General features: G+C 40.0%; 1 protein-coding gene across 11 annotated transcripts in view; it reads left to right on the forward strand.

Annotated features, from left to right (window-relative positions):
- LOC116501471 (dymeclin) overlaps positions 1-22,779 on the forward strand; it is a 135,373-nt gene that overhangs the window by 40,823 nt on the left and 71,771 nt on the right. For 10 of the 11 annotated variants that reach the window (XM_032207060.1, XM_032207059.1, XM_032207061.1 and 7 more), the window contains exons 10-14: positions 4,037-4,219; positions 5,798-5,976; positions 9,562-9,687; positions 16,155-16,268; positions 17,804-17,898. In XM_032207060.1, the coding sequence (XP_032062951.1) occupies positions 4,037-4,219; positions 5,798-5,976; positions 9,562-9,687; positions 16,155-16,268; positions 17,804-17,898 (697 nt within the window). Of the gene's footprint in view, positions 1-4,036; positions 4,220-5,797; positions 5,977-9,561; positions 9,688-16,154; positions 16,269-17,803; positions 17,899-20,636; positions 20,662-22,779 lie in introns of those variants that run through there. The other variant, XM_032207070.1, reaches the window with a different exon arrangement.

The raw sequence follows: 22,779 nt of genomic DNA on the forward strand, positions 1-22,779 counted from the left end.
GTGTATTGGCTGAGGTGAATTAATGGTTTTATATACAGTGGCTTCCAGCTTTATTTGGCTTCATTTTAGACTTGATTTAGGAGCGTGGTTTGTAATTCACTTAATTCCTCACGGTGTCCATCATCAGATATGCCTGATACTCAGGTTTGCCTTACAGACAACCAAAAACCTCTTCAATTTCTAGCTAACAAAGCTGCCCTGTTCTTCAGTGTCTGCATGCAGAAGAAAGCCACATCTGAGGATGTTCAGCGCATAACTTCTTGATGTGTTCCTGCTACGGCCATGTTGTCGAAAGCTTTGACAGCTCTGTAATTGAGCTGGAGATGGAAGGTAGTCTTATTTTGCAGTTCAACACGCAGGTTGGGCAATCCAACAGCAAATAAGGCTCCAGAAATGAAAAGAAGCCTGTATTGTTTTAGGCGTCACAGTAAGAGAACTCCTGAGATCTGGTGATAAAGAGGATATATGACGTAAAACAAAATAAACCTTTTTTTGTAGTGAATAAGGGATGTGCTTTTTTTGTTATTAAATTGATGCAATTTAGCATCTGTAGCATTTGCAGTGACCTTCGGGAGGTCGCAAAGTGTCGGAGCTGGGATTAAACGCGGGAAGAGAGGTAAAAAAGAGAAAGGAAAGAAAAAAAAAAACTGTGTATATAATTTGGCCAGGCAGAAAAAGAGAAAAGATAACTGTGCCTTTTTATTTAAAGGCAGTAAACACTGAACTGGGAAGAAATGTTTTCTGGTCTTACAGAGAGAGTACCACTTAGAGGAATAAATGAAGTTGAACCAAGGAATACTTAGGCTGAGTATTAGGGGGAAAAAATCTGCACTTTGAGGTTTATTAGATTATGGAGCACTCTTCCCAGAGGATGTGGTTGAAGCTCCATTACCAGTCCCTTCAAATTAGGCTGGGTAAAATAACAAAATGTACTGGAGGGAGCGCTTCTGCATGGGTAGGGGATGAAGGCAGTTACCTAATCCATCTGCTCGTTTCACTCGCTTCCGTGATTCATTTCCTGAAAAAACCCGCTTCCAAAATGTGTCGGTGACATCACGGCCTCAGCCTCCTCAGCCATGTCAATGCTTCTTGGTAGCGCAGCTTTCAGGTGGAGTTTCTTTGGGGGGAAAAAATAAAAAAAAATAAAAAAAAATCAGTTACTATCTGAGTCACAATCTTTGTTCCCCAGGCCAGCCCCCCAGAAACTAACCTTTCATCCAGGTTTTAAAGTGGCTCTGCTTCTGTACTGCAAGCTAGCTTGAAATAAGATCATCAGCTATGTAAGTATACCTCATAGCCCTCACAATTAGCAGTTTAAGCTTCTTAACTACAGCCCTGAGATGCTTAAGGATGTGCTTCTAAAACAGAAAATGACCTGAGACGTAACGTGAGCTCCGTCTTCGTGCAGTATTTGCCTCGCTGATCCAGCCTCTATGGTTCCGTGGGCCGCTTTTTCCTCTCCCGTTCGTTCTTACATAACATCCCCGTGGCAACTCGAGGGATGGCTTACATGGAAAAGTAATCGTAGGAAAGTATTTCTGTATTTTTAGCTGTCTTCTAACACAATGCAGCAGCTGGAGGCGAGGGCAGGAGCCAGCACAACGCGAACTGCCAGCTCTCCGGGGGCCACCAGAAAGCCTGCGTCAGACCACAATGTGAGGCTCGTTGAATTGACTTAAGAAATGTGACACACGTAATAAACGTTTAAAAAAAAATAATCATAATAAAATAAAAAAAAGAAAACCTCTCAAGTTCCCAGAGCAGCTGCTTGGTCATAAGAAGGGTGAAATGCTAACATCAGTGGTTTTGAATGATACTTTGTTTGCTGGTTTTGGTGGAAGAAGTACGTGATGGTATCAAGTGAATGTGGTGTAAACCTCTTGCTGTAGTTCCTCGTAATTATTTTATTTAGTGTTATAGCATCAAATGTTTTCCTGTATGCTCCCAAAACAAGGTGTGGAGCTAGGGCTTGATCTGCAGACTCCTGAACCGGGGAGAGTCAAAACCACAGAATGGCTTGAGTTTGGAAGGGCTCTTAATTTCAGTGCTTTTTGCTGAGGACGTTTTTAAGCACTGTCCGCGTTCTTACCTGTCTTTTGGTTTGAAAACCTTCGAAATCAAGCTGTTAATATTTTATTTAGTCCTGTGACAATGTAAGTGCATTTAAACTTTTCTCCAAGTAAGTACAAACACGAACCTTACTCGTTTTCTTTACTGTTTCTTTACCGTTTCTTTACTCGTTTCTTTACTGAAACGAGTAAAGGAGGCTGAGATTTCTGCCTCCTCCTATTTACATTAAATAACAGTCTGGGAAAAAGCAGTTCCTTTTTGATGAATGTGTCATAACTTCATTTTGCCATGAAGTGTTGTTCCACAGGCTGTCAACCTAGATTAAAATCCCGGCCTTGTTTTCATGGCTCGGAAAAGTGTTCCTAGCCGTCTCAGAGCAGCTCTTGGATTCGCTATTGCAAAAGCTGCACCTCACCCTTCAAATGAGGTTTTCGTTTATCCTGGTAGGAACCAGATGCAAATATTGCCTCGTATTGTTCAGTTGTAGCTGTCGGAGAGCTCTGAAGGTAGGAGTTGATTTTCGAATCTGGAAAGAAACCCAAAGGGGGTGATTTTGTTGTTGGTTTAGGAAATGCTTCAACAACAACTTTGACAGCACCTGAAGTACCGGACTAGTACTGGAGCCCTGTTTGCTTTACCTGCTGTGTTTTACACAGAATTGTATGAAAAGGGGGAAAAAATATATATACACACGTGGTGTGTAGCTCTGAGGAAGAGCATGGAAAACGGAGCTGTTTGTTCTGCTTTTGAAACTAAAAGCAGCGTGTTCCCTCCTCGCAAAGTATTTGCCAGGAATAATTGGTAAAATGTTAATGTTGCTCTAATTGACCCCGAAAAAAAATAATAATATCTAGTAATGTGGCTCCCTGTGGAAATGAATAAACGAATAAAGCTGTGTTGGAGAATGGCAATGAAAAGTGGATCGTGTTTTGCAACAGGCAGAGCTTCAAGAAGTTACTTGGGTCAGAGATCAACGTGTCTCGGTCATTACGACCTCCTTCTCCCTGGTGGAAGCTTCAGCTTTTGCCAGTGCTTTGGCCATCTCCCTCTTTTCCTAAATATTGAGGAAAGCAATGGCAGATGCCAACCACAGAAGGATGAGACGGTGGAAAGCTGAAAAGCTGGCTTAGTTGAGAGTTATACCAAACTTGGAGAAGAACCGTGCTACGTTTGAATTCATTTAACAAATGACATTGATAAATAAATAGTAAATAGGCTGGTGTTTTTTTTTTGGTTTTGATTGTTTTTTGACTTTCTTTGCATGTATCTGGAGCAATCATGAGTCGAAAAGCAAACTTTACGGTCAACGTTTTTCTTTGGCCTCCTCCTTCTGATTTGAGGACAACGGATCAAAAACATGGTCATACAGGGCTGTTAAAGCAACGTGAGATTTTTAAGAGAAGGCTCTAATTATGGTGCTTTTTATTATAAGAGGTCCTCCAAGCTGCTTAGCAGTGAATAGCATTAGTTCCCTTTGTCTTTGACGTGACAGTAATTGCCTTGCAACTGTGTTGGTGAAGGGAGCGTTGGGTTATTACAAAATCTGCCTATATAATTATATTGGAGAAAAAAAAATAATATTTGGCTGTTTTGAAATGTTGTTGGGTTAAGAGCACATTAAATTCTTTTATGTTTTCCGTTCCAATAGCCTACAGGTTTTTGTCCTGTGCAACTTGAAGCTGGAAGAGTAGAAGGCTGGAAACTCAACTGCTTGAATTTTTCTTGAAGAAAGTACATTAGAATTAATTCTGACTTTTGACATTAATAAAAAAAAAAAATAATAATATGAAAGTCGAGATTATTTCCTGTTAGTATCTGTTAACTTTCTTCTCATGGTACCGGGGTGAAGTGTTGTTTTAGTTCTTCCATGTACCTGTGTGTCCGATGTTTCTTTCTAAAGAGGGATTTGTTCATTAAAATTTGAAGGCCCCTAACGTTGTTTATCCCTTCTGCTTTTTCTCTGCAGCTGGCCTGCGGACAGTCTTCACGTTAGGTGGAGTGGGGAGTAAACCAACGCCGCAGCTGGAGCAGTGCTCCCCTCTAGCTCATCAGAGTCTGCTGCTTCTCCTGGTCTTAGCTAACCTGACTGATGCTCCGGATACACCGAACCCCTACAGGCAAGCTATTATGTCCTTCAAGAACACCCAAGGTTTGTATGTCCTTACTTCTAAGCGTGAACTGATGAAAAAGAAGCATTAAGTTGCTGGAGATTCCCCTTACAACATTTATTTTCTCTCTAGCAAGCACATGTAATACTACATTTTCCTCTGGGATTTTTGAGGTGAAGTTGCCCAGCTGCTGAAACTTAATTGAAGGGGGAGAGTAAAGAGGATGCTCTTTCCTTCAGACTTGATGAATTCAAGAAAGCTTCATAATTTCAGAAGACACAAAGCTGACTCTTAAGCAGATCACTTATCTGATAGTCTGGAGGAGTCTCCTAAAACTCTGTAGTACTTGGAGAAATTCTGGTTAGCTGGCATCACATCCCTTAGAGCTAAGATAAACAGTTGAATTTCTAATTGTGTTGCTCGCTTCTTGTACTTCAAGTCTGAAGAGAAATTGCTGAAATGTAAACACGTTTATGAGGCTTACATACAGAAAGTTTCAGACTTTTTATAGTTCCAGGATGTGTATCAGGTGGGACACCCACACTTCAGGGGGTGTAGGTAGCGTTCATGTGGTCGGTCTCTGCTGGTACAGAGATGATCCAGAACAGTGGGAAAATAGTAGTAGTAACTTTGAAGTAGTAGCATTGCCACACTGTTTTCTGCAGCAGAACTTTCCCAAATGAATGCATTTTTACTAAGCAATAACCAATTCAGGAATCTGTAGCCTGTCGCTGCAGGAACTAGGGAATTTTAGTTAAATTCTTCAACTTCGGATGTCTTGTTTGTAGAAATACGGCAATTTTTAAGTCCAGACTTGTAGAATGCTTGAGTACCCAGACTGCTATTGTTCCCAAAATATCCTCCTGCCACGAAATTGCTGTAGCTTTTCCATATGCTTAGCTTGTTTGTGTGCTCAGCAAAGATAGCCTTTGTATCCAGTTGCCAAGATGCTGACATAAATCATCCCCAAAAGGCAGATTTGCCCAACTTCGTGTGTCATCGCATGGTTTGGATGGGTGTTTCCGAGCAGAGCTGGACAGGAGCAGGTTTTAAACTTCTGTGGAGGTTCTTGAGAGCTGAGGAAGGGACCTCTTCTGCACTGGAACAAAACTTTTCACTCTCCAGAGGTGTTTTGTGAAGAAAGCAAAGGCAAAATCTTTGACTTGGGGAGATCAGGAGGCTGAGTGAGGACATGAATCTGCCTTTCTGACATGCTGTATGAGCGCATTGATTGTCAGACTTGTTTTTTTCCATTTCCTCTGGAAATTCCTGGATGTTCACGATTTGTGCTGATGGAAGTTGTTGTTGAAGCTGGTAAAGCTACCTGTGAAAAGCAGAAAACCATTTTGTTCTCACTTCCAGCTCTGCCACGAATTATACTGTGAATATGAACAATTTAATGTTAGCTTAAGTGGTGTTAAACTATGTTTTGTGGTGTTTTAAATTATTTTTAATTAGCCTATATGGTTATGACCGTCAGTGTAAGGGTGGGTTTTGTTTCCTCCTTACTCTGGTATCTGTATGAAATATTCCACCCAGAGGATTTTCTAGAATTAACGGATTATCTGCATGGTTAAAAATATATTTGCTAAAGATTATTTTTGTTTTCTTTATTTCAGATAGCAGTGCTTTTTCGTCATCAAATCCGCACGCTTTCCAGATCAATTTTAACAGCTTGTACACGGCTTTGTGTGAGCAGCAGAGGTCTGATCAAGCGACCCTCCTCTTGTACATGCTTCTGCATCAAAACGGCAACGTACGGACATACGTGTTGGCACGAACAGACATAGAAAACCTTGTAAGTGTTGTTCTCCTTGCACTATACTCCTTGCTCCTGGAAATTTGGGTGTCAGCAGCTTCCAGTGTCCCCCGTTTTATCGTGGGGGCAGTAGGATGCGAGGGCAGCACTGCTTCTGAATTATTTACCCCACTCACTTCATTAGGCCAGCTCAGAAGGGCAGCTCTGCATACAAATGGCTTACAGGGTCTGAAAGTCAGGGCCTACTTGGTAGATTTGATAAAAATGCAGCTGTAGTGGCTGCTTTAAATAGGATTGTGGTTAATACCCAATATAACAGACACCTGCCATGTTTTTTTTTGTAGGTTATAGATTAGCTTCTGCTCCCTGCTATGTTTAGTGATATCACAAACCACTTTAACAAACCTTGCTTATTAAATAGCATTCCTTTAATAAAGTAACGGCTGTCTAGGGGAATTGGTAGCAGAAGAGAGAACCTTTTCCATTTGAAGACGTGCAATCCTGCCAGATAATTAGATTCCATGCCTGTTTGATGGCAGCTATGGAATGAGGTTGGTCTTAATCCAAGTTCGAGCAGATGCATTGCTAAAAATCGGAGTTGATAGACACCACTGTTGGCAAACTCAGGCAGGACGGTCGATGTTGAATGGATGATTCAAAACTGAACTCCTGGGTAGTCTGCAGATTATCTAGGGGTGGAGTTGAGTAGTTTTGTATAGATTCTGTCAACAAATCATCGCGTTGAATTTTCTTTTATTGAATGGAGCATGTCAGGTTTCACAGCTGCTAAACGCATCCATTTGCTCTGGAGAGGCTGAGGTGAGGTGTGTGCATTTTCTAATCGTGGTGTTTGATATATAGCTCCCAGAAGAAGCATGAGGTGTGTGTGTTAAAACAGCTCAAGATGCAGGTCCTCAGATACTCTGTGATACTGTACGTGGCTTTATCAAGCATAAATTAGTGGGCTCTTCACACAGTGCCAGCTGGGTGAAGGAAAAGGGGCTGTGACATACGAGAGCAGGCCAGCATTCGGCTGAGCTCTCACCTTAAACTTGTGGCCGTTCTGCAGGTTGTTCCTTTTTCCCTTTATTCCACACATTACAACGTTTACTGTCCGTTTTTTTTATTGTTTTGGGGTTTTATGTACTTTTCTGGCTTTGGTGCCCAGGAAGCATCACTAGCAGATGTTCTTTGGCATTTCCTAGGGTGTTTTTTTTTGAGTTTTATCAGTTTAATTTGCAAATTGATTCCGTGTGGATTTGTTAAATGGTACAAGAGATTGTATCTGCTTGGGTATAAATCCACCTCTGTCATTTGCATGTAGATCCCTTTTTTTCTTGTTTTATCATTGATAATGCAATATATCTTTTTTTTTTCTTACAATAACTGGTAGAAAGAATAGGATAGGTCTTCCATATTTTATAGCAAGTCACTTTGTATAACTTCATCAAATACTTGGTTTAAATACCTGATGCTATCAGGGATGTTCGTGTCTGGAATTTGGCTACGTGATCCAGTGTATGCTGGAGAAAAGCTATTTTAAAACTCTTTGCTTGGGAAACTGCTCGTGACCCCTGACTGAACACAGCACCTGCAGTTCACAGTGTCTGTTTTTACCTGCCCTGTGTTTTTGGGGATTAAAAGTGATTTTTTTTTTTAATGGTGGCTGTGCCTTCCTGGTTCAAAGCTCCTCCTGGTGAAGGAGTGTTAGTAATAATCCAGTAATGATACTTGAATGAAAGGCTCTCAACAAAAGGGCCTGCAGTACAAGTAGAAGTGGGAATTGTATGTTTGTTTTTTTTTTTTGCAGTTTCATTCAGAAATCATTCGTTGGAGGGTGTGACTGCACGTTCAGAAGATCAGGGTATGCCAAGGTTTTTTGAATAAAGAGTTGCATCACAGCAGTTTTGCTTTAAAAAACCAAAACCAAACAAACAAAAAACACGTCTTTGCATGAGTGTTCCTGGATGTAGCCCTCATCTGCTTGGAAAAATGGACTGGGGGAGTTTTCTGTTAGCCACAAGAGTGAGTGTGGATGTTGCATCAAGCATGACTAATGCAGGGTCTTCTCAGCATGGCCCATGCCAGTGCGTAAGGAGATAGATATGAAAGTGTGCAAGTGCATTTTGGTTACAATTCTTGATAAATTTGAAGGTAGCTACAACTCTAACTCAATCTTGCCTCCTGATTTTTTTTATTTAAACGGTGGTTTGCCTGGATAGCTTTTGAACAGTACCACTTGTCCTCAAGGAACATGTACCCCAGCAATCAGTATACGAAGGAAGAAGTGCCCGGAGGAGGAGGAATGTAGAAACTGTACGTGTTGATTTGCTTTCCACCTGGGCATGGCACGGAGAGTTTGCCTCCTTCAGTTCCTTCAAAAATTTAAAGGAAGGAAGTTAGCAATGTGTAATTTTTATTATTTTTTTCCTCCTCTTTTGCTGTGGCGTTGTCCTGACCCTGGCTAAAGCATCTGTGAGAAAGGTTTCATGGCCTGCAGCACTTAGCTCGGTCTCGTAGGTTTTAGCAGAAACTGTCGTGGGTTTAACGTGTTCCAACTGTTTTTTGGGACTTGTTGATTGTAACAGAACATTCTGGTAATTTCAGAGGCTCATGCAGTGCTTGGAGTCCTGGCCTGTCACCAGAATAGGTTTCACATGATTCATCCTGTTTCACTCGGCTTGTTTTGAAAAACAGCAAAGCCTTTAGGTGTCTAGAGTCGTCTTGGAATGAATTCTGCTTCTCATTCCCTATCTTGGAATTCGGAGTTTTCTCAAGTTCCTTTTTTCCAGGGTATTTTGTGATTCAGGCCGATTTCTGCAGCGTGGGGAAGCCACGTTGTAGCGAGCCAGTGGAAAGCTAATTTTCAGTTGGTGAGAGGACAACGTTTGCATCTGGATTAGCTTTAGACTAGCATTCAGGTATGCTTTTGCAGTTGCAGTGAGATCTCCTTTTCATTATTATTGCAAGACCTTGGCTGGAGCTGTTCATCCTGGTGGAAATGTTGCAAGACCTTGGGCTGAACTCTCATCGTAATGTCAGCTCTCTTTGGTTGGGTGTTGTCTAGAATTGGAAAAACAGGCTTTTTCTAGCCTTAACCCAACCCAAACTGGTTCTTTGCTGGGATTAGCTCCACACACCAAAACGGGAGCTGAATTTCAGGGCTTAAAATGACCCTGTGCACCTCGGCTTTAATATGCCCGGCTATATTTCATGAGGAAAGTCATCTCAGACCAGGCCTGTGCTAGCAGAAATGGTTAGAAACAATTCTTTTCCTGTCTGAACTGTTGAAAATCTCATTTAATAATTTCATTTTCCCAGAGTCTAGGAGGGAACTAAAGCTTTCAGAGCCTACAGGAGCGAGTATGGCTGGAAATCTCATTTCTTAGGAATTGAAATTCCGCGTCTCACCACAAGAAAGAATTTGTTTAGACTCTTTCGGAGACAGAATAAAACAGATGGAAGGTGTTTGAACACTCTATGTCACCGCTTAGGGGTGGTTATTTCAAGAGGGAGAAATTTGCTACGTTATTGTTAAGGGCAGGGAGGTTTAGAGCCTCCTCTGTTTATTGTCTGAGGTATTTGAAAGGCTAAACTAACACACGCGTTTGTTTTCCCCGAAAGGTTCTGCCAATTCTTGAGATCCTGTACCACGTCGAAGAAAGGAATTCACACCATGTTTACATGGCTCTTATAATTTTGCTGATCCTTACCGAGGACGACGGCTTCAACCGATCCATTCACGAAGTGGTGAGTCGTTTTAATAAATCATTCTTCAGACCCCAAAACGGCTTAAATCTTTATTTACAAAGGTGCATCTGCGTCTCTTTTCTCAGCAGACAGTGTTTATGGGCTGGATGTGTTCATCCAGGTTTGATGCCACGTATGGATTTCTTTTTTTTTTTAAGGACGAATAAACGACAGTCTTTTCAGATCATTCCTTACTGACGTGAACCAACGTGTTCCTGCTCCCGTTTCTCAAAGGAGATGCTGCATGTACATCCTTTTCTCTATTTTTCAGTGTTTTCTGTCCCAGGTTAGCATAGTGATAACCAAGCAGGCTGTCTCAAAGACATGTAGTGAGAAAATGGAGGGGATAGAAAGGAGAAAAAAAAAATATTTCTCTCTAAAAACTTTCCTTAACCAGTTTGACAGGAGTTTTTAGTTTGGAAAATAAACTTCCAGCTCAATGTTGCTTCCTTACTTGGCATTTCTTTTCTGTCTTTCTGCTAGATTAATATCTGTTTCATGTTGTCCACATAATATGATCCAAATTGTGACTAGCTGTGATGGGCCTTGACCATCTGTGCTGGAGATGATAATGGGTGATAACGTTCTAGTTTCCTAGTTTATAAATCCAAGATAACGCAGATGTCTGCACTGATTTTATTTACGTTCCTGCCTAGGAGGTGGAAACTGTCTTTTGGGGTTATGTGAAATTATTGACATGCAAAAAGCAGGAAGCAAGTGTCCAGGTACCGAAATAAAACTTTTCTCCCAGGTGATTTTCCAGCCTGTTTTGGAGCAAATTGGTGTTTTTTCTTGGTGCCAAATGGTCAAGCCTTAACAATATTTATTCTCTGAAATCTCAGATTATTTTCTGTATATATACATACGTAGCTCTGTATGTGGAAAGTAAGAGGAGATGATACTTATATCAAATTCCCTGGGAAGTACCTTTTAGGAAGCAGCTTTTAGAAGGAGCATTTTTGGTAAGCATGCAGATGACCGAAACATTTTCCTGAAGACTTTCTTCTGCCTCATGGTTCGTATGCCTTAAACCTCTACGTTTGCACCATAAATGCATGTGTGTGACGTGTATATTCAAGTTCCATGTCACAAGGTCTTCTACATTATCTCATCATTATTTGAGCTTGTCGAGGGTTTAAGGTAATACCCACAAGTTTCACTCCTGTCCTCCATCATCTCTTTCCACGGTCTTCATTCATTTTAAAGGCTTTACACACACTCTTTCAACAAATTCCTTACTGGAGAAGTAAAAGTGGAAGATTTCCCTAACATTGTCAGTGAGGATCCAGCTGTGGAGTGAAAACATAAATCAAGTTTCCTTGTCCAGCTTATTCTTGCCATCACCACTAACCCTGCCAATGCAGTTCTCGTGTTTTCGGTGTAATGTGGATGTTATTTTACTACTTCCATTTTAATTACAAAAATATCTGGTTCCTTTTACCCTATGCTGATTTTCTCAGCCCTGCTTTTGCTCCTTCCATTTTCTTCTCAGTTAAATTTGTTGTTTTACTTAAGGCTTTCACTGACTCTGTTTTATTCTGTGGCTGTTCCTCCCTACTGCTCACTCCATAGTGCCTGGTGAGAAGCATCCATTTGGTAGTGGTTTTGTGTGGCTAGGATTTAGCTATTTTTGCTCTTGGCTAGGTAGTGAGAGGTGGCTGAGAGGTCCCAGAGTCTGCGAGCCCGGGTATGTGAGCTTCTTTGTCACCCCGACTGTCTCCCCTCGGTCAAAATTTCCATGGTGTACTCTGAGAAACACCTGAACGAAATGTGATAAAGAGAGTTGATGGCTGTGATTCAAAACCCTCAGGATTCCTTTATTTACAGAAAAAAATACAATCTGTTATACTTCCTAAAAGTGACTTTCTTGGTCAGTGGCATTTCTGAACTCTGTGGAGGGATGTGGATAGCCAAAGACAAATGTGAGCACTGCAGCTTAACTCAGGTGCTGTTGGCAAATGGGTGTATTGGTAGTGGGATCCTGCAGATCCCAGGATGGGGAAGAGACACTGTGCCTCACTTTGCCTTTATAAAAAATAAAATAAAAGGATACAAAATCATACTGATGCATCAATTCTCCTCACCTGTGCTTTTGAATGATTTAGAGGCGTGTTTCCAGGTACGTATGACCAAAAAGTAGAGTGTAATGTAATTTACGCCTTAAACTTTCCTACGTATTCACTCCACGTGCCCTAAAGTCCAAGAGGGCATTCCAGGGAAGCAAAATAGTAAGAATGGAGTTGGGAAAACGTTATGTGTTTTTGTCAAATGTAAACATCCAGCATCAGTTACACAACTAGAATGAGCACTGTTCACTGCAAATACTTACCAAATCTTAACAAATACAGCAGATTTTTTTTCCATCGCTTGGGTAAAGTATGAAGAACAAAAGAATTTAACCCGTTTTTCTCTCTGCTGCTGTATATTCTGCGTAGTGTTCTTATAAGCAGCATGACTGCACGGTCCATTTATGGGCTATTTTCCTTTGTGGTATTTCACCCACGCTTATTTATTGATTTTTGAGATTAATTTTAGTGAGCGCAGTTTTCTAAATCTTGTGATTATACCGACTGGTAAAGAGCTCAGGAAACCACAAAAACTCTTTTTGACTGCTGAAGCATTTTTGTTGAAAATGAATGCGGTCTTAACCGCCTGGAAAATATGATCAAAACCATAGGTCCTGTTCCCACAATTGACTTAATGCAGTTAGGGCCCTGTAACCATGTAGAGCTCAGTTTCTTTCACTAATAATAATAATAATAATAACAGGGTGATCGAGTAAATGCAAGAATTCCCCAAAGGGGGCAAATATTGGTGATTTTTCTTTGCTGATTTATGAAACCGTAAATAAAAGGAGATCGGATGTCAAAATAACTTTGTGGAATACTTTCGGTGGCAGCAACCTACAGCACCACTCTAGTACTTTATGCCAGAATAAATACCAATAGAGTGTAAATCACAATTGAAGTGTGTTCACTTCCATTGTGTTAAGAAATATCTCAGAAGGAAAGTTATGGGAAACGGAGAATCTCAGCGCTTGGTACGTACAGAATTCAGCTCCAGTTCTTTGTGTTTGTGTTTCCTGCATGGTGTCCACGAGCCTGGTGTTAAAAAGGGTCCTTAATCGAGCACTGTTGGTTAATTTTTTTCCTTAAAAAGGAGTGAACTATTTCAGGAAGATGGGGTTGTCTCAGAAATGGCAACTCGCTGGCGTGGCTTCATCCGAAAAGATTGCTCTTCTCTGAAAAGCTGCGTCGCTCCACGATGGATCTGGAGCTCTTCACCGGAGAGGTCTGCACTAGGTCTCCAAGCAATCTGCTGTGATAAAAACTAGGAGAAATTGCAAAGAGAACGAGGACAGGCCATAATAGGGAAGAGAGTTCGATTAATGATCATTAGGATACTATTTTGACTGTCTCTTGCACTCTGAAAGAGGTTCAAGAGACAAATTTACGGTGAGAATGAAGGTGGGAAGTAAATAAAAGAAAAGTTTTGTGTTTTTTTTTTTTTTTTTAAATAAAAAAAAAAAGAAAAACTCCAAAATTTTAGAGATCATACTTAGAAAATATTCTCCTCCTCTAGAATAAGGTCTAGAGGATTCTTTTTTCTAATTGGGTTTGCATCTTAATCTCTTGAATAAGAGTTTTGGTAAAACATATGTGTAATTTTGAATGTCTTGAATATTTATTTTTACTGACAGTATGATCTTACACAGTGCCTAGGGAAAATGCTGGGTCTTTAGGTTGCTTGAGTGCCTCTTGGGTCCTCAAAAAAACCCCACAAACACACATAGTAGTGATGATCTTTCGTGCTTTACAGATCGTGGTGTGCATCATCTGCTTAGTTCGTAAGGCTTTAATGTGATTAAATGTGATTTAATATTCTTACAAGACTCCTATATAGGATATTCATCCTCCCCTGTAAGAAAATGATCGTGTAATTAATGTTTTTAAAGCGTCTTCAAACTGTGCTTTCATCTCACCTGTGCATATTTTATTTTTCTTTGGTTTTGTTTTTAATGCAGAGAGTGATTATAATTATCTGGATCTTCAGTATCCTTCTGGACACAGATGTATGATTGGAAATATTTTTACGCGCTATGGCAATTAGTCCCTTAACCTCTAATAAAGAAGTGGATTGTAAAGATGGCACGGTTTCTGAGAGAAGAATGCATTAATACAGGGAAAATCCCTGTTTAAACAAGGTCATCTGCCAGTTCTGAGTTTTGATTACCAGGGAATAAATAAATCGAGAATGAGGTGTCCTTAAAAGTTACTAAGTACAGCACCTTAATTAAGTTTTGACACTTGTTAAAGAGCTTCATCGTTGATCTAGAGAGAGATCCTTGTAGCTTGTGAGTCTGTCTAGAGTTTTTGGTGATGCTACAATTTTGGTTTCTGTAGATTGAGACATCAGGGTGTTTCATATCGTGGCTGCAGCAGATGGGTTTTGAGAACCACCTGGAAATCTTCAAGAAAAACTCCAGGTTTTGATGCAGGGTGACCCAAAACAACAGCAAATGGAAGAACTTCCCTGTCTAATTACCAAATGCAAATCTTAAAGGGAGTAAAGGTGCTTATGGTGGTGGAGTACCAGAAAATGGTCAGGGACCATCAGAATAGGACTAAACAAAGATTTTTACTACAGGCTCTAGAGACCAATCCTGTTTTTTGGCAGTAGTATGGGATAACTCATTTCTTTCCCATTCTCATGCAGTCCTGTGATTCATAATTTCCATAATCGTTAAAAACCAAACCAAACTAGGATTTAAATATCTTCAGTGTGTGTAATGCTACGGGGAACAAAAGCCAACTTCAGTGGCTGATGGTATTTTTCATTATACATGGAGCTTCAATGAAACATCCTTTAAAATATCAAAGATAAAATCTATGCAGAGTGGTAGCCTTGCGCGGAATAGTCCTTGCTAAGCAAATCTTTGGTTTGACCCAAAATTATCTAAATCCCTAAAGAATTTTCATGGTTTTAGGACGCTTCTGCTTACTCCTTTACAGTTGGTTGCTGATAATTCTGGGTGTTGATCCTCTTCCTGCAGTAAGCTCTGGGATAGGGGTAAAGCTCATTCTCCCTGCTCATGAAGAGCACAAAAGGATCTACAAGCTCTTAAAAGATTAGAGAGGGTCATCGGCTGGGTTAAGGGGAGACCACCTACGTCAGGAGAAGGCTTTTGGTGTGAAGTCAGATGTTAACCTGTTGATCTGCTCTGCATCCTTCAGCATGTGTGCACTTGCCAATCAGTCAGAGCTTGTGTGTGCTGCCTCTTACCCAATTTGTAATGAGGGAGAACGGGAGGGAACTGGAAACCCTGTGCAGGTGGCTAGGGTGGAAGTGGAGACAGAAGTGTAAAGGGTAAGATCGAAAAATATATCAAAATACATCAAAAATAGAATATCAAATATCAAAAATAGAACATCAAATATCAAAAATAGCATATCAAAATATAGAATCATAGAATCATAGAATCATAGAATATCCTGAGTTGGAAGGGACCCTTAAGGATCATCAAGTCCAACTCTCGACACCGCACAGGTCTACCCAAAAGTTCAGACCATGTGCCTAAGTTCACAGTCCAATCTCTTCTTAAATTCAGACAGGCTCGGTGCAGTGACCACTTCCCTGGGGAGCCTGTTCCAGTGTGCAACCACCCTCTCTGTGAAGAACCCCCTCCTGACGTCCAGCCTAAATTTCCCCTGCCTCAGCTTAACCCCGTTCCCGCGGGTCCTGTCACTAGTGTTAATGGAGAAAAGGTCTCCTGCCTCTCGACACCCCCTTACGAGGAAGTTGTAGACTGCGATGAGGTCTCCCCTCAGCCTCCTCTTCTCCAGGCTGAACAGGCCCAGTGACCTCAGCCGTTCCTCGTACGTCTTCCCCTCAAGGCCTTTCACCATCTTCGTAGCCCTCCTCTGGACACTTTCCAACAGTTTCATGTCCTTTTTATACTGTGGTGCCCAGAACTGCACACAGTACTCGAGGTGAGGCCGCACCAGCGCAGAGTAGAGCGGGACAATCACCTCCCTTGACCTACTAGCGATGCCGTTCTTGATGCACCCCAGGATACGATTGGCCCTCCTGGCTGCCAGGGCACACTGCTGGCTCATATTCAACTTGCTGTCTATCACGACCCCCAGATAATATCTCCTATATTAATCTCCTAAAATATCTCCTATACCAAAAAATATAGGAGAGTGGTGGCACAGGGCATGGAAATTAAGGACTTGTGAAATCTGATCGTCTTTCTGCACTTAGTTTACATGACTTCTGATAAACCTGATGAGATTGACTAGATGATAATATTGCATTTTTTTTTTTATTTCTTTAGAATGCAATAGGTTTTGTCGCATTTAAGGCTGGAAGTTAGTTTACCTATCTTAAGGAATGTGAGAGTGGACAGCTTTTTATGTTCTTATCCAGACCTAGGTGCTAAAGAACTCCTTTTTCTTCTTTTTCAGATCCTGAAAAATATCACTTGGTACGCTGAGCGTGTTTTAACAGAGATCTCACTTGGGAGTCTCCTGATACTGGTTGTGATAAGAACCATCCAGTACAACATGACACGGACAAGGGTAAGAGTTACGTGGAGTGCTTAAGTACACAGTGTGGGTTTCAAACTTCAACAGAGTGATTTCAGGTTCAAACAGGGTGTGGGATTTTTCTTCCTTCTGTCGCAACCAGTTGGCATCTGAAGCTACGGGATGGAAGCAAAAGGGGAGAACAGTCATATTGACTAAGCACGGCATTATGTGGTTCTGAACTTGCAACACAATTTCTGTATTATTATATATTCAATTCATCAAATAGCATTTGCTGAAGTCCTTAATTCAGGTACAGAATTCCCATCTTCAGATGAGAAGGAAAAGTTCCTTTGGCTGATGAGGTGAAATGATGCCTGATAGGTTCTTTGCCTCTATTCAATCACTAAAAAATGGAAATTCCAGGTCTATTTGTTAGTGTTTTTATGAAGTAGGATGGTGGCTGGGTCGTGAGACCTTTCTAAGCTGTCACAGAGCAAAACTGCTTCAGAGCAGATTGGTCTTACGCATTTTTCATGCATGTGATTCTAAACCTTTTATCTTGAACATATAAGCTTTGTATTGCCTACTCTTAAATATTTTCAATGGTTAAATGCACGGAAGTTTTTACATGAAGTAGAAAAAAATGTTTTAAACACATTTTAAATTGGAAAAATTGAGGATTTCACGTTTGTGATCACAAGAATTAGAAGAAATAAGAGATCTTGACATACGTTTCTAGGATATGGAATCTGTTATGCTCAAGCTTAAACGTATATTTTAGATCTGAAAATGGAAAATAAATCCCTGAATACTGATGCATAGAGGCTGGTCACCCTCAAGACTCAAAATAATGTCTGAACATGGCTGCATTTCTTTCCAAATTTGAATATAACGTTGCAAGTCCTGCTATTACTAGTAATACCAAGTCATTACGTGGATTTGAGATTAATTCTTCTTTTCCCTTTTGAGCAATGTCTCATTCCATGTTTCCTTGTCTGCGGCCAAGATCATTTGGTACAGAAGATTTCCATCTGACTGTGGACTCAGAAGTTTGGTTCTGTGAAAACCCTTGAATTCGATAGGGCCATCATTTAATTGCTTCTCTGGTCAAATGGTTTAAGGGATGGTAACAAGAGGAGCAGAAGCCTGAAGTATCTTGTAATAGTTGTAAGATACATATGGAATAGTTTCCATATATATGGAAGCAGAGAACTTCAGGATAAGACTACAAAATGGACAGAGAGAAATGGAGAGGAGGAGAATTTCTTTTAATATGCTACATCTGTGATATTTTTGTAAATTAATATTGCTTAAAATAAGAAGATGTACACATGTAGATATGTCTATATGCATACACACTCTGAAATCTTTGTGAAATGACTCATAAGCCTGATTATCTAAAGAAAAAATATTTACAATACCACCAAGTGTGTGCACTTTGCAGTTTTGCTATATACTTTTGACCTCATCCTTTAAAGCAACAAGTATTAGTCTGTTGAGTGGTTTCCTGCAATAGGTGACAGTATTTATATATAAAAATAAATGAAAGTTTGATGTGTTTTTTTTTTCCTCTTCCTTTCTGACAGGACAAATACCTTCATACAAATTGTCTGGCTGCCTTAGCAAATATGTCAGCGCAGTTCCGCTCTCTTCATCAGTACGCAGCTCAGAGGATCATCAGGTAAATATAAAGCTTCTGAAATGGACTTCTCATCCTTGGTAAAACTCAGCAGCAGAGGAACTTGCATTTTATAAGCTGTAATAGGTAATGGTGAAGTAAATAGCTGAAACTGTATCAGAGTAACTAGGTAATACAAGAATAAAAAATCATCTTTTTCTTGGATCTTTCCTGAATGCACAAAAATAATTAGTTTCTCTTATCTCAGAAATTTCTGACTTTTGATTCTCCTAACAAAATAGCTCTGCAGCTGCTTTTAAACTGAAAGGTTTTCAGGGATTTGTGTAAATTATGCATTTTTAGTCATGTATCACGTTATAAAAATGCACTGTTGGCTCTCAAGTACTGGATTTTCAACTTGCTTGAGTTCTTCCTACACATTTGACAAACGATTTATTTCTTATGTCAGATGTAATGATTATTTTATGATGGGGTGCTGCAAATCTAGGCAATAAACCTTACACTGATGCTTCTCGAGTGATCAAGTATATTAGGTCGCGTAGTAATAAATACTCGATTGATCATAGAATGGCTCAGGTTGGAAGGGACCTTAAAAACCACCCAGAGAAGTAGTTGAAGTTGGTCTTTTCCATTTGTGTGTGTGTGTGCTACAGCCCAGTTGGTAAAGGCAGGTAATCACGCGTCAGGCATCCTCATCTTGGCAGCCAACGCTGCTCCATGCTCCAAGGGAAATCGGGAAGGTCCTTATTAATGCAAGCTGGAATAAGCTCTTACAGTGCTTGTCAAGTCCAGACAGTGTGCCAAAAATAAGTACATGATAATTGCGTGCCTGTACACTTTGTAAAGGGCTCGGTTAACAAGAAACACATCTCATTCTTCAACCACTGCGATTTAGGATGTAATTCTCTCCTAGCCTCTTCTCTTTTGGAAATGCCTGGTTGCAGAAGTATCGACTTGTAATCAGGATGAGTGCTTTCTGATTCTATCTTTTACCTGTTTGATGCACACACTCTTTTCATACCCTGTGGTAACGAGTGCTTGAGAGCCAGCTCAAGACCCCAACGAGGCTGTGTAACCCAATTAAATTATCTTGCACTCCTTCTATGCGGCATTTCAACATCTGTGGAGTTGGGGTGCGTTGTCATCTGTCTAGACGTGCGTAGTGGAAATGTGACTTTAATGGTGCTACTTTATTTTAGTTGTGAAATAATTGTGCTGTTCCTACTGAAGGTACCATTCTGTTGCTGGATTCATGCAGTGAGGAGGAATAACAGTGAATGACATAAAAGAGGAAAATAAAATATGTACGTCTTAAAAATAGGTAAACGTGGCCACCAAGATCATGATTTAATTTGTCACGGTAGGCATGATTGCTTATAAAGCAAAATACCTTAATATAAAATTAATTAAATTCCGTTGTAAAATGTTTTGTACAGCTAGGAGTTGGGCGGGCCGGTGGAAGGAGGAGTTGGTTCCAGAGGCAGGCTGTGGACTTCACTGCTCATAGGGTTGAATTTTCATTTCAGGAGCTTTCAGCCAGGGTTTCCCTGGCAGGCTTAAGTACCGTGATGGAAATTGTTTAGCTTTATTTCTTGTCAAGATACATACTTTTAAAATAATAATAAAATATTGTAGTTATTAAGAAAAATAATAGGAATAAATATTTATGAACACATTTCGTAAGAGATTAATGCTTTGAAGCATACATTGTCCTTTCTTTTCCTATCTTACAAAGTCACAGGTTTTAAATTTAACCAGCAACAATGGACCCAGCTTGCTCCATGATCCCAAAGTAGAATATTTTTATTTAGGTTCTTACTCTGATACTACTATCGGAGTGCAAGCTTGTGTGAGAATATAAACCACACTACCCTTAATTCAAAAACAAACAAACAAACAAACAAACAAAAAACCACACCACTTTCTCTGTGAAGGAAAAGACCAAAAAGAAGACAGGACTTCCTAAGTAAGTATTTTAGGGTGTAGGTTTTTCGATTAAATAGCTGTGAAATACTGAACTTAAAATCTGCTTAGCAATACAAATGAATAGACGGTCATAATTTAAGCCTCACCAGATGCTCTAATGAGTCCTTCCTTAATGTGAGAAGTAATTCCATTTCCATGCAAGCTTCTTCCTAATCCTGTTCTGAGCAGAAATTGCCAATTGTTCTAAATTCTTAAGACTATTTTCTGTGAAAGAATTAGCAGAAAATATTCAATATATTACACTTACGATCTCAGTAAAATACAACTTCATAATCTTGGGTAATTTGTTTCACATTCCAGCAGGCATAAAAATTGTCCGATTTGTATGAATTTATCACAAGCAGCTGCGGGAAGTAAAAATAGATGTAAAAGAGGGTTTGTAACAAGATCCAGGGCGGTATTCATTTAACGTTGGATGCGTAGACTTTGTGTATACTGAAATCTTTCCCCTTTTCTGTCCATTGTTAGCACTGGTTTGGTTTTAATTACACAGAGCTGTGTTATCAGCGATGTGCCACGGATATTATTCCACTGTGCTGTGACTCTATCAAGAGCTGACATTTGTAGTATTTTTAAATTATATTAGCAGACTTACTAAAAAAAAATGGTAACAAAATGAAGAAAAAAACCTATATTGAAGTCGCTGTTGTCACAGATGATGAGGCTACAGTCTCTAAGCAACAAAACCCAGCCAGGTGGAGTGCTACGTACCTGCTGTGGGGTTTTTTTCCTTTGCTTGCTGCATTGGACAGCTTCTCTGCTGTCGGATTCATTTGTTCTGCTTCGTTCGACAGGTCCAATTAACCACAAAGTGAACCGACAAACCTAAGTGATCCTGTTATCGCAGGTATTCAGTTTGGCCCTTAAAACCACAAGCTCCTGGGCATTAATTCCTTGATCCTATTTGGAGAGGGGTTTGATGACATTCAGCTTTTCGACAGCTAGCCTGCCTGCTCTGGGATGTGGCACACAGTGCAAATGAAGAAGTCTTCCCCTGAACAGCAGGATTTTGACATCTCATCACTGAGTCATTCTAGTAAATTACTGACAAAAAGAGGACGGATTACCTAAGGCAAATGTTTTTCCTCCATCTCTATGTAGGAATGTTTGCTGTTTCCTAAGCAGGCATATACCACTAGAGGTTGCCATACACCTCGCTAATTAGACGTGAACATCTAACATTAAATGAGCTTATGGGGCTAGTTCTACCTTTTTCCTATGCTATTGTAACAGCTTTTTATGTGCATGGCTGTGACCCACCTTGAACACTTTTCCCCTTTAGATAACCTCAGAGAAATATCAAGAGGTGGCACAATTTTACCTGTGTCACATTTCATTGATTTCTTTTGCTGTCTGGAGACTTCAGCTTGTTTCACCTCCCGAACCAAACCATTTGTTTTGTGGTTTACTGTGTTTATTATTTGATTATTATTTTATTTTTTTTACTATCGTTTCATCTTATGGGCTATTCTCAAATTAAAATATTTATGAAAGCTCTTTAGGAATAAGAGCGCATCGTGTTGCTTTAAACTGCACCTTTTGAGTCCGTTTAAAGACCATTTTTAATCCAGTGTCATCTCAAAGTTTGTCTTGAGTCTGTAGAAATGTTGCATTGCTGCTGCAAGGTATTTGTTAATAATTAGCAGCTGTAAATAGCATCAATTGGCAAATTTCATACTGGCCGAAAAGAAAGCTTTCTGGAGTTAGTGCTAGGAAATACGCGTGGCAGGACTGCAAAATGTAGTCCCCATCACAGTGCTCTTTTAACTTGATTTATTCCTAAAGAAATCTCTGGATTTTCTTAATGTGGCTGTGTGTTTTATAGTGCTGCCTGTGAAACCACGTAGCTGGTTTGTTGAAATACGGAGTAATTTGAATCTAGACTCTAATGATTTTACCGACTCCCAGATTAAAACGTGAGCTATAGAAACATTTGCTCTGAAGGTTTTCTTCCATCTTTATGATTTTTTTATCACTTAAATTCGTGCCTTGCTCCTAGGTACCGGTAAACTGCTTGAATGCTTGGCTTTGCAGAAATGAATACTGACTTATTTGCAGAACAAGTTCACTGCTTATCCAAGAACGGGTTCGTTTACAATACAAATATCTGCTGGGATGGTCAGTCTGATTTTTGGTTAGTGCACAATGTCCCTTATTGTAGTGGTCATTGTTCTTGCAGTGTTTTCATTCGTCATCCTCGTAGAATGGCACATCTTTGTAATGCTCCTGAGGTAATTTGATGGAGTGCTAGACCATTTATCTTCCCTTGGTATTGTTTCTGCCTACCTTATTATGGGTCTTACATAATCAGATTGATTTGTCACATTATCAGTTGTTATATTCTGTTATTCTTAAAAGAAGAGGGCGTGTTACTTGCCTCCTCTTTTCCCTAGACGATCAGTCGTTGTTTTTTGTTGTTTTATTTTTTTTATGAATTAGGAACGAGGAGAAAATTAATCATATATTTCATGTCTTCTTGTGTTTGGCAGACTGATGCTGGACTCTGTAATGCATCTGTTCATTAGGTGTGGTACCCTGGCCTTTTTTTCCTGGCTTGCGACTATTTAAAGTGTTTTCTTACTTATTTTATATATAATATATAGGTGAAGTGTTTTTTTTTTTTTAAATATGTAGGTGAGCTCACTTAACCTAACTTAACTCCTTAAAATGAGAGCCAAAAGAAAAGCTGAGGCTGAGAAACACGTTCACATCCCTGCCTTGTAAGTTTGAAATCCTATTCGCTTTTCTTTCTGGCAGCTTTTTGAATTTGTCCATGCTAAGGCCCTGTTCAGGTCTGCACGTGGAATTTTTCTGTTTTTATGGCTTTGGGGAGAAATTGAAAGCTCTCCTACCTTCTTCACAAGCTTGATTTCTAAAGCAAGAAAGAAGTGTCAGCATAGTTTCATGTTTATCATCATTTCCTTGTAGTATTAATGT

The sequence above is a fragment of the Aythya fuligula genome, chromosome W (genome assembly GCF_009819795.1).
Source record: "Aythya fuligula isolate bAytFul2 chromosome W, bAytFul2.pri, whole genome shotgun sequence".
Lineage (NCBI taxonomy): Eukaryota > Metazoa > Chordata > Aves > Anseriformes > Anatidae > Aythya > Aythya fuligula.